At 39.6% G+C, this 12936-nt stretch overlaps 1 protein-coding gene across 1 annotated transcript in view; it reads left to right on the forward strand.

Moving 5' to 3' along the window:
- PGM5 (phosphoglucomutase 5) overlaps nt 1-12936 on the forward strand; it is a 178341-nt gene that overhangs the window by 103271 nt on the left and 62134 nt on the right. Inside the window, exon 7 of the mRNA XM_024252660.3 lies at nt 2578-2693. Within this exon, the coding sequence (XP_024108428.2) occupies nt 2578-2693 (116 nt within the window). The remainder of the gene's footprint in view (nt 1-2577; nt 2694-12936) is intronic.

Below are 12936 nucleotides of genomic sequence, written 5' to 3' on the forward strand. Positions count from 1 at the left end.
GATTAATTGGAAAGGGTGGGAGCTGGGGAAATCCTTTTCCCTCCCTTCAGACCTGCCAACTTGGCTTTGAACCTACAAGAATGTTTTGGTCAGAGAACATACATCCCCACACCCCGTACCCTCCCTCTCACCCTCACCTCTGCCCCATGTTGTTCATTTTATTTGTTATCCATATGCATTCATCTTTGTTGAATTAACTTTGACCCAGGCTTGACTACATGCTGCCCCAGAAGGCTTCTGTGTGACTTATTCTCTCTTCCTTGAGTTTCTGATGATGAAATTCATGTTATTCTGACCTTCTATAGCCTTCTGACCATGAAAATAATGTTATTATAAAGGTAAATGAAAATTTACCTTTGCTGTATAGTTTGTGGGTGGTTTCTTTCATTGTTCCTACCAGAATGTAAGCATGATTCTATATCTTTCTTAAACCAGTGAAAAAGAGAGAAGACAGAATATTTGAAGTAACAGCTGACCACCTGAAAAGTGCTTTTCAACGCAAACTGGAAGAGGCAGCCCACAGTTTTTCAGACCTGAGCACATTCATTGTATTTGGGGTTTGTGAAAAGGGAGGTGTTCACCTTCCCATGGCAAGAGTTTCTAGATGTTTTTTTTTTCCTTTAGTTGGCCACAAAGCCAACCTAAAGGAATCATTACTACGTGGCGTATTTTATCCTGTGTTTGTCTTTCTTCCTCTTCTTTCTCAAGACCCTCATTGATCCCACTCTATGGTCATCCTCTGCACTCACAGCCTTCAAATAACTAAATCTTGCTGTTCGTAGGCATTTGGTGTTTTTCTCTTTCAGTTGCTAGCATTGGGGAAGATGAAACTCTTCAGGCCAATGTCTGTGGTACCAGCTCATTCCCTAGCCTGCTTTGAGATCTACATCCCTCATGAAGCACTAAGACATTTGAAGAGACAGGACGGTGTAATGGAATGGAACATGAGGAGAAATTAAGCAGATCTGGGTCCCAATTCTAGCACTGCCCCTTACCTCTGTGAAACTTTGAACAAAAACTTGACTTCTCTGAGCCTGAAACTTGACAGCATTGATAAGTTTTGGCTGTTTTTTAATTTTATCTAAGTGGAACAATACAGTATATATACCTTTGTTACTGATTTCTTTTACTTAATACAGATGCTCTTTGACTTAAGATGGCATTGCATCCTGATAAACCCATCTTAAGTCAAAAATATTGTTAAGTCAAAAATGCATTTAATTCTGGCAACACAGCAGACAGTCTCTGATGTATGATGGTTCAACTTAAGAATTTTGACTTTATGATGGTGCAAAAGTAATAGCCATTCAGTAGAAACCACAACCCCACCATAAGTCATAGGAGCTCCTCAACTTATGATGGGATTGTATCTGGATAAACCAATCATAAAGGGGAAAAATTGTAAGTCAAACCATCATAAGCCAGATCCTGTCTGGGTTATATTTATGAGATTCATTCAAATTGTTGCATGCAGCAATAGTTTGCACAATAGGATTTATGGTATTACATTGTATATCACAAATTATTTGTCCATTCTACTTTGATGGACATTTGGATTGTTTCAGTTATTACAAATTGTGATTCTATGATCATTCTTATAAAATCTTATATATACAACCCTGTTGAGCAACATCGCACACTGGGTTCCCCAGGAAGCAGCTCTAAGAGATATTTGCTTTCAGGAAGTTTATTCCTTTCTGCCTTTAAGATCAAAGTTGCATTCAAGATCAAAACTTATAGGAGAGTGAGGAAGGAGGATTGAACACAGAGAAATTGGATTGAAATACAGTCACAACAAAGGCCTCAGCCAACCTGTGGGGAGCTCTGGAGCTGAAATGGTCCTCTAGAGTTGTGCAAAATTGGGGCAAGGAGGCCAGGTCTTTATATATCCCTTTATACCAGTCATTGCATGTGGATTAACCCAGGCATGGGAACATGATTTGGGGTGACACATGTCTCTTTGGCAGAGAATAGGGGCCACATCTGCGAGCTGTCAGCAATTAGCATTCCTAGTAGCTGGTAGAATGCATATTTTTATCCTAAAATGTCTAAAGTGTGTGAGTGTGTGCACGCGTGTGTCTAAGGGGGAGCAGGTGGGTGGGTGGGGGTAAATCTGAGCAGCACATCACGGTGTCCGCTACATGTCATTAGTAATTTCTAGGAATTGAATTTCTGGTTCATAGGATATGGGTAAGTTCATCTTTAGTAGATACTGTTAAACAATATGCCCAAGTGTTTGTGCCCAAATACCCTCTTAATTTAGATTCTGATATCCCCACATGGACTCTTTCCAAAAAGATAAAGAAAAATGTATAGAAGTGAAACAAATATAAAAAATATCCTGTATATTAACTTAATATTTTCTGTATGGTGGAGGAAGCAAAATTGAGAACCACTGAAATGGGTTGTTTATTATTTTCTAACTTACGGCTTGATATCCTGAAATCTGTCAACACTACCCAAGTGGTTCTGAAATCTAGCTATGGATTTAGTAGATCCTAAAGACTTCCTACTGTGCTGAGAAAAAAACAGAAAATGAAATATATGAATTGACTTTTCTCAAATTTCATTTTTCAGAGTGGCCAAATCAATGAAGGTGCCTGTATATGAGACCCCAGCTGGATGGAGATTCTTCTCGAATCTGATGGACTCAGGACGGTGCAATCTGTGTGGAGAAGAGAGCTTTGGCACTGGTAGGCTTTGTTGGGTTGATATTACTGCGGAGTTGTATTACAAACCTTACAAAAAAGGTTGATATTACAGCCTTTTGTGATCTCAGTTTGGAGATCTGTGAACTTTCTGTGAATTACAGAGGGACAGTTAAGTAGAGGCAAAAAATCAGAGAAACCTAGTAGAGTATGTGCTGTGATATGCTTACCTCTTTTGTCCATTTTGTTTCTTCTTTTTAGAAATTTCTCTTTCTTTAAAAATTTCTATTATGGAAATCTTTAAAGTGTATAAGAGTAGAGAGAATATCGCATTGAATCCCCATGTTCCTGTCACTCCCATTTCAACCACCATAAACTTGTGGTCAATCTTCCTTTATCTCTACCCTCATCTGCAGGGAAACGCTCCTCCCTGATAATTGTGAAGCAATCCTCTGTAGCTTATTGTTTTATCCATAAGCATTTCAAGATGAATCTTTAAATATGAGGACTCTTGTTCAGAAAAACCACATAACCACAGTACCATTATCACACCTAAAATGTTAAAAACATTTTCTTTTTGTACATACTTTAAATACGTCATCCAGTTGTTTTCTGGCTTGCATCATGTCCAAGAAGTCGGATTTAATTTTTATGTTTATTCCTCTATGTAAAGTACTCTATGTAAAGTACCCCCCAATCTCCTGCCTTTGGCTGACTTCAATATTTTTTAATCTTTGATTTTCAAAAGTCTAATCATATTAATAATGTGTCTAGGGGTGTATGCATGCATGTGTTTAACCCTATGTGGGATTCTCTTGAATTCTTGGTTCTGTTGTTTGTTGTTGTTCATTAATTTTAGGAAATGCTCAGCTATTATTTTTTCAAATATTTCTCCTTCCCCATTCTTCATCTGTTGTCCTTCTGAGGCTCCAATTACACATGTGTTAGATAATTTGTGATGACAAATGAGCTCTTACATTCATTGTTCTGATTTATTTCTCCCTTTTTTTCTTCTTGTGTTTCAGTTTAGATCATCTCTATTGGAACATCTTTAAGTTCACTGATTCTTTCCTTAGCTGTGTCCAATCTGCTGATGAGCCTGTTGAAGGAATTCTTCTTCTCTGATACTGTGTGGTTTTTTTTTTTTAGCATTTCTCTTTGACTCTTTTAAAATAGTTTTCAGCTCTCTGAAATTCCCCATCTGTTTATGTAATTGTTTATCTTTTTCATTAGATCATTTAACATATTAGACATGGTTGTTTTAAACACCCTGTCTGATAGTTCCAATCTCTGGTTCATCTCTGACTTTGGTTCAGCTGATTGCTTTATCTCTTGACAATGGTTTGGGTTTTCCTGTTTTTTGTAGATCTCATAAATTTTTATTGAATGCTGAATAATATGTGGATAAGAACAGTAGATATTCAGGTCAATTGTATTTGTGCCTAGAAATGGGTACAACCCTTTTTTGGGGCAATTAGTGTGGAAGGTTAAGTTAACCTAGTCAAGCGGTGATCTGGGTTTGGGTTTTACTGTTTCTGTTTTAACCTTCAGTGTACCACAGGCTTCAAATTCCCCCAGCAGTGGCATATTTTTACTGGGTACTGGAGAGGTTTTTAAGTGTTCCTGTTTCACCCTCAGTTTTCAGTGGTGACTGCAAGTCTGTAACACGAAATACAATTCTATCTCCAGACTCTTAAACCTTCCCTGGTAGCAGAGACCTCTGACTAGTATTGGTGCAGGATTCTGAGCACAAGGTTTCCTACCCTCTCCCCAGAGGAAGAAGAATTTGTACTTTTGCCCGTCTCTCAGAGACAATAGATCTCTTTCTGGACCTGGGGATGAGAAGGTTTTTAGCGTGTACACCTAGGAACGTAAAGCATTTGTTTCATATAAGAGAAGGGTTTGGGGGAGCAGAAGGGCTTCATCCTTGTCTCCCAGTGGCAGCTGATCATCACTTGCATACCTCTACCGCCAAGTTTCCTTCTTTGTTCCTAATTTTTTGTGAGGACCCAGTGGAAATCTGTGGAAAAGAACTTGAAAATGTGCCCCTTGTATCTGGAGCCCCAGGTGATTTTAAAGTAATGTGAAAGCGTATACTAGGCCTTTAAGAATTTTTTAAACTCTTACATGATTTCTTATTATCTGGTTTTTATGGCAGCCTCCTCTTTCTCCTGTGCTTTGCCAAAGCTGAGAGAATTTTCAGGATCTGTCTCTCCTTGGAGTGGCTTCTCTTTGGAATTCACTTGACTGTGTGGTCATCTCAGATCTCTTGAGTTCAAGAAAACTTACCATGTTTGAGATTTCCTGGCCTTTTACCATTGCTAGGATGGGAATAGCTTTCTCTTACTGCTTTGCATATCCTAAAGAGAAGTACACAAGTGGAACTCTAAAAGTAATTTCTTAATAATTTCCTGTATTCTCATTTTCCCCCTCCCCGTTAACAGTTTGTTCTAATTGGATCTAAAAGATCTTACACTGTAATTGGCTGATATGTCTCTTAAGTCTCTTTTAATCTACATTTCTCTTCTTTACATTTTGCCCTTATTATTTATTCATTGAAGAAACTGGGTCATATTTCCTATAGAGCTTTAAAATTGCTTTGATTTTGGTGCTGCTGTCCTAATTTTCCTTTCTAATTTGCTTAATGTTTATATGAAGAGAAGCTATTGATTAATATGCTTTTTCTCTGGTTTGCAACTTCCTTAGTTGCAATTATAGTAATTATTAATATAATTATCATATTAATTGTGGTGGATTTTTTCCAAAAACTCTATATTCTCTTGGGATTTTAAAATATATAATCATATAATCTATGAATAAAATATTTTTTGTGTTTTTCCCCTAAAATCTACAACCCACCCTCCCTTCCTTCCTTCCTTCCTTCCTTCCTTTATTGGCTCAGGTGCACATGTGAATATTTGTTACATAAGCAAACTCATGTCACAGGAGTTTGTGGTACAGATTATTTCATCACCCAGGAATTAAGCCCAGTACCTAATAATTGTCTTTTCTGCTCCTCTCTTTCCTCCCACCCTACTCCTCAAGTAGACCCCAGTGTCTGTTGTTTCCTTCTTTGTGTTCATAAGTTCTCATCATTTAGCTCCCACTTATAACTGAGAACATGCATACACCCTTTATTTCATATTCTTATCTTATTTCACTAGCTATCGTCTTCAAAATAATAAGTAATAAAAAGTTAATAATTTTAGTGGCATTAGATTTAGTATTAATATTTTACCATCTGCTTTGATAATTGCTTTTTAATATTGGTAAAATCTTTATCATGCTTATATAGACTATTGTTCCCATTCCTATTTACTTAGAGTCTTATTAGAAATGACTGCTGGATTTATCAGGTACCTTGTCAGAATCTAGTGATATATTAATATATTTTTTCTTTTTTGTTATATGAATATAGTGAAGTATCATAATTGGTTTCCTGGTATTAACTCATATGTGAATTTCTGAGAATAAATCCTATGGGTCATACTTAAACAGATTATAACAAATTCACTCTAAATGATCATAATGAGTATTTCAAGTCATGTTGGGCTTCATGAAGGAATTTTTCCTGGGATATTTTCTCTTACATGAATCAGTTGGACCCTACTAACACTACAATTAATAGTACACGAGAGATGTCACACATCTTTGTTTCCTAGGACAAAAAGAGACCATATCAAGCTTTCTCAAGTACTACTGTCTGAACTCAGGATATGCAGGTGGTAGTTCTGCTTGGGACAGCCAAAACTAGTATACCCTTTCTCTGCTGGGGCCCTAACAAATAGAGTGATTTCCTTCCTCTTTGGTGTGCTTAGACCAGTGACTATAACTCAAAAAATTAGAAATTATATATTGTATACAATAATTCTGCCACTAGTTAGTCAAATAAATCTAGCAACTGGAATGAAAACTGGTAAGTACAGGTTATCCCTTTTCTCTGTCTTTATAAGCATTTATTAAGTGTTTACAATATATTATAGACTTTTAGTTTCCAATTAAAGGGATAAACATTCCATGTGTAAGCCATGTTACTCTTTTAGTAATAAATATTTGCCTATTTCAATTCAATAAACATTTATTCAGTGCTGACAGAGTACCAGGCATTGTGTTGGATGGTGTGTAGAATACAAAATGCTCAACACTACACCCTTCAGAATTTCTGAGCACTTTAGGGCACATAAGAAAGACGCACTTGGGAGGCGAAAGAGGGAGGATCACTTGAGCCCAGGAGTTTAGGACCAGCCTGGGCAACAAAGTGAGACCCCATCTCTACAGAAAATAAAAAAAATTAGCCAGGCGGTGGCATGTGCATGTAGTCCCAGCTACTTGGGAGGCTGAGGAAGAAGAATCTCTTGAACCCAGGAGTTCCAGGCTGCAGTGAGCTATGATGAGCCATGCCACTCCAGTCTGGGTGACACAGCAAGACACAGTCTAAAAAACAAAAAAAGAAACAACAAACGAAAGAGAGATGCGTAGATAGTTGCTCTACAAAGCATAAACTTTGAAGCACCGCAGTTGAGGAGTAGAAAATGTGCTATGGGAGATGATGACAAAAGGAGAAAGTGCTTTTGGGCTGCAGGTTTAAAGCACACTTTATGAGAGATGGAAGTTAAACGACTGCTTACAGAAGGGTTGGGGCAGCGGAAGTACAAATAGAGAGGAAAGAGCAAGGTCTTGCCAGATGGAGGGAGTGATGTCAAGGAAGGAATAGAGGTAGGAGAGCAGGGAATGTGGGGATGTGTTCATTTCATGTAGTAAAGATACTGTTTTTGAAATGTTCCTGTGTGCATATAAATATGCATATGTGCTTGTATGGGTATAGTAAGCTGCATGGAAAAATGTGTTTATTGTAGGTCATAGTCAAAAAAGTCTAAAAAAGACTGGTTCTATAGCAGAGGTCAGCAAACTTTTTCCATAAAGGGCCAGATAGTAAATATTTTAGGCTTTGGGGGCCAAGAGGCCACAGAGATCTGTGTCACAATTACTCAAATCTGCCATTGTAGCACAAAAGCAATTATAGGCAATACATAAGCGAAGGAGCAAGCTTGTGTTTGAATAAAACGTGAATTACAAAAAATTAAGTCCAGAATTGGCCCATGAGCTGTAGTTTGCTGACCTTTGATGTATAGGGTAGGATAGGGGAGGAAGTTTCAAAAAGCAGTATTGGAAATACATGTGAGGGGCCAATTCTTGAAGCCCTTTGCCTGTGCATCTTGGATATTGGGACTTGAGCCAACTGGGAATAGGATGTCACATTCTGCGTGGTGGGAGGTCAGCTTACAGACACTGCAGCAAGCTTTGTGTTTAAATAGCTATGCCAATTGCAACATGTAGGCTGGACTGGAAGAAAATTTTAAAAGCCTCTCACTTTATAGTTATCTACCATTTTCCTTTAAAGGAGCACAAGAGAGTTTTCAGTGTATAAGGCTTTAAAATACTGCCTTCTCTGCCATTCTGCAGGTTACAGTGACTTTAGGCTGGGTTTGACAGGTAAGATAAAGCCCCGGAGCCCAGGACATGGTTAAATGACTCATTCAGTGCCCATGGAGCTTGGAGAAGTTCTCCACTTGAATTAAATTACAATGGAAAAGGCTGGGTGTGGTGGCCCATGTAATCCCAACACTTTGGCCCTGTAATCCCAACACTTTGGGAGGCGGAGGTGGGCAGATCACTTGAGGTCAGGAGTTTGAGACCAGCCTGGCCAACACGATGAAACCCCATCTCTACTAAAAATACAAATATTAGCCGGGTGTGGTGGCAGACGCCTGTAATCTCAGCTACTTGGGAATCTGAGGCAGGAGAATCACTTGAACCTGGGAGGCAGAGGTTGCAGTGAGCTGAGATCGCACCACTGCACTCCAGCCTGGGAGACAGAGTGAGACTCTGGCAAAAAAAAAAAAAAAAAAAAAATTTACAATGGAACTAAAAGACAAGGCCCCTGCCCTAAAGTGTATGCCACTTTCCACTGTGCTAATCAGTCTCTCCCATGAAAACAATGACTAATTCTCTCTCTCCCACACTCAGCAGTAAATGCCCCATAGAAAGTATGAAGGAATTAGGCCACTCAGCCCTGGAAGCAGAAAGTGGCTTTATTCTGCTCTCTGAGCTTCCTTACTGCCCTGAGCTGGCTGTGGCAGGATCACAAGGGAAGGTTGTTAAAAATGCAGATTTTCCACCCCACCCCGACTTTGAATCCCTGGCAATGTGGAGCCTGAGAACCTGCATTTTAAATACAGATCCTCAAGTAATTTCCATGTGCAACCAGGAATAGAAAACATTGCTTAAGGGAAAACCAGTAGTTTTGCTTTTCATGAGAATTAGTAGCAAGAATGTGCCTGGGATGCCACACCAGGTTTGGACCTGGCAGTACAAAGGCACAGGAATGTAAGGCTGACACCCCACATTCGAGACCCTTGCCTACTCCTTACAGACAAGCCATGTGGCCTCTCTGACCCTCATTCATAACCTGTAAAAGTCAGCTGATAATAGGAGCTCCCTAAGGATATGGTTTTCAGAATTAAATGAGCTAACTACAGGAGGAGAGATGGAAGATTGTAGCCTCAGTACAGGGGAGAAACTTCTAAAACTGATCCAAGCTTTCTCAACTGAAGGCCTTTTCCAGCATCTCTGGGTCATGAAGCTGAGTACCAACCAGAAATGTGTAGGTTCATGCCAAGAAAGCTTCAAAATATGGATCTGCCTCAGGCTGAGAATGCTAAGCTTTTGTCCAAGGATAGTCAAAAGAAGAAAGATATATCCTGAGTGAAAATTTCCCTTGCCAGCATCTTGAGCTCTCAGAACTTGCCAAGGTCATAAGCTAGTGATAGGTGTCAGTGCTGGGACTTCTCTCCCTTGGAAAGCTCCAGGTCCTGGAAAATAGGAAACCTGCATTTCTTGCTCTATCGAAGAACCAAGGTCATTTAAGAAGCCAAGTCGTCTTTTGTGCTGGGACCAGGTATTCACCCACTTCCTGGGAAGGGTCTCAGAAAACTGCTTCACAAGGGAAAAGGAGAACGTTTTGTCAATCCTCAGACTTAAATAGAAGAAGATTGTTCATCTAAATGGCATTCTGGCTACTCCTCTAAAGTTCCAAATTTGAAGGAATCTGGGCTTGTTTCCATACACAAAAAGGATGTGTTAAAACAGTAACACTAAGATCTGATAAAACAAAAACTTTGACGTTTTGGGGGGCATTTGTTGAAAATGTTCTATTGGTTTCCATCATTGTCATTAGTTTTCTAAGTAGTCATACCATTTTGAGAATATATAAATTGTCACAGCCCAGAGCTGTGTTAATACTCACAGGTAATACTGAAGAATCGTTCTGTTTGTGAATGCCTGGAAGATCTCTAAACTTGGCTACCATCTTCAGTATTATTATTATTATTACTTTGGAGATGGAGTCTTGCTCTGTCACCCAGGCTGGAGGGCAGCGGCACTATCTCAGCTCACTGCAACCTCTGCTTCCTGGGTTCAGGTGATTCTCATGCCTCAGCCTCCCAAGTAGCAGGACCACAGGCGTGTGCCATCACTCCCTGGCTAATATTTGTATTTTTAGGAGAGACCGGATTTCGCCATATTGGCCAGGCTGCTCTAAAACTCCTGGCCTCAAGTGATCCGCCCACCTTGGCCTCCCAGAGTGCTGGGATTGCAGGCATGAACCACCATGCTGGCCACTATTACTTTTTACTATGTGTTCTTTAAAAACTAATGTCAATAGTCATACAAATTTGCCAACTAAAATCAAGTGATGTAACAATGTTTATTATTTCCAAGAAAGTACTCTGTTGAGTCTTTCACAAAAATAATAGTGTATTTAAAAAAAAAAAAAATGAGCACTTAGTATGTACCTTTTGTATGTATTCATCTCTTTCTAGAAATTTGGAATTGAATCCAGAGCTGCTGGCATTAGCATGAGTTGTCCATACTTGTCACACCAAATTTTTCCACTGTGAACTCTGAAGTACAGCCTGGTGCTCTTGAAGTTGACTGTTTTCATATGTGCCCAATTTCTAGCACAAGAAGAGGCCCTGAGTGTGTATGTATTCTGTGTCACAAGGACTCCTGAGTATCTTTCCAGTCTTTTGAGGTTTGCTGGATGCTTCCATGCATGGATTCCATGCCGATATTGTAAATGCCCTGAAGACAGGGCCCATGTCTATCTTGCTCAGCTCTATTTCTTTGATAAATGGTAGGCCCTGAGTAAATGCTTGTAGGATGGGTGGAAAGATGGGAGAAGGGAAGGAAGGTTGGAAAGATGAAAGGAAGATAGGTGGGTGGAAGGAAGGTACAAAGAATTTTCATTTTGATATCTCTTCCTTGTATTATTAGCAGTTATCTTTTTGTCATTCTTAAATGGATGTATTTCTGAAGATCTGGGTATTTGGGTATCCCAAGATTTGGGAAGATTTATAAAACAAAATCACACAAATATAGACCATTTGGAAAGGGATGGGGAGAGATGTTATGAATGATAACAAAATTAGAATTATATAAAATATAATTTTTAAATATTTTTCAATCATCATAATTATTAGCACAAACTAATAGCTAACAACATGCTTCTAGGGAGATCTCCCTTCCTGAAACTAGTGTTAATAAACAGATTTTAAATTATTTATAATTTATTGTATTAACTTGTTTATTTCTTATGCCTGTAGTTGTTGACAATAACAGAAATAACCATGTTCAACAGTGGGCTAGGTTCCAGCTTTAGTGATCTTTTGTATGCAGCAAATTCTTACTGACTTTAGCATAGTCATTTTGTGCTCTGTTGTCTTATGGTTTATGTTATCATTCTCCAGTTACTTTGCGAATGAGCACTTTATTTCCCCTGAGAGTTGTAGAGTTTGTAACATGTTTAGGGCCATGCCTCTTTCTTCATTTATATTTCACATATGAATGATGTATATCCTAACTGAAGATTGGGTTCACAGTAGTGCTGTTGCACAAATACTGAGTAAGTTTAACTGTCTCTTATTTATACAATTATTACATTTACTATTTTATATTCCTCAAAAGGTAAAATACAGGAAAACTTTAGTCCATTCCCTATCTGGATGGTTATTCCCTCTACATTTGTCTGTTTTCACATCTGCCGACTCTAGTCTCTAGGAGAGAGAAAGAGGCCACATATCCATGCATTTCAGATTACTGAGGTCCCACTGCACTTCTTTTTCTTATTTGTGGCCAGTGTGTATAAATTTGGCTGGGTCGCAGATGTGCGGTGTGGAGGCCGTGATGACAGCATTATCAGTGCTAGATGAGCAGTTTCTCTGTGGGGCTATTTGAAACAGGCTGAGTGCATGTGTGCAGTTCAATCTAGGCTGGGCCAGAGCACAGAGGTGCTATGATTGACATCCCCGTGAGCCTTCTTATAAAGCCAGAAAATTGCAACTCCCTTCTGGGTCCTCTGTGAATGATCAACCCCTGTGCCGGGAAACAGAACTCTCACTTAGCATTGGAAGAATGTCTCCATCACTAAGATCCTTTTCTTGGAGTCTCAATGGTCCCAGTTCCATTGATCCTTCTATTAATCCTCCAAGCTAATGAAAAGTGGTAAGAGGGAGTGTTGTGTGACACTTAAGGGTGGAGCAGAAACAAAGGAATGGGGCTTCTGAAACCACATCTGTACTGACCAGAGTATCCTGGGACTGACTGGGAGTCCTGGGACATCATGGCCGTTAGTCAGAGACTGAAGACTTCCAAACAGACTAAGGGGTTCTTTTCCCAGTAAGGCACTTTTAACAAGGAGAACTGTCCCTTGGGATTTAAATACAATCCCTAAAGTTGTGCTTCGAGGCTTCCCAATCTGCATTCTAGGAGACTACTGGTTGCTAGGTGGCCCCAGTGAGAACACAGTACAGTGACTAGAAGTGACAGGTCTTCAACCTTAAAAGCCACTGGAGAGATTTTTGATTCAGTGTATGACCCGTCAAGGAATAATTCTTAAACTGGGTATGGTGGTTTGTGCCTATGTGGGAGGCTGAGGCAGGAGGATTGCCTGAGGCCAGGAGTTCAAGGCCAGCCTGGGCAACACAAAAAGACCCTGTCTCTTAAAAAGAAAAAAAAAAAAAAGAAAGACTGGGTGTGGTGGCTCATGCCTGTAATCCCAGCACTTTGGGAGGCCAAGGTGGGTGAACTCCTGAGGTCAGGAGTTCAAGACCAGCCTGGCCAACATGGGGAAACCTTGTCTCTATTAACAATACAAAAATTAGCCGGACGTGGTGGTGGGTGCCTGTAATCCCAGCTACTCGGGAGGTTGAGGCAGGAGAATCCCTTGAAC

The sequence above is a fragment of the Pongo abelii genome, chromosome 13 (genome assembly GCF_028885655.2).
Source record: "Pongo abelii isolate AG06213 chromosome 13, NHGRI_mPonAbe1-v2.0_pri, whole genome shotgun sequence".
Taxonomy (NCBI): domain Eukaryota; kingdom Metazoa; phylum Chordata; class Mammalia; order Primates; family Hominidae; genus Pongo; species Pongo abelii.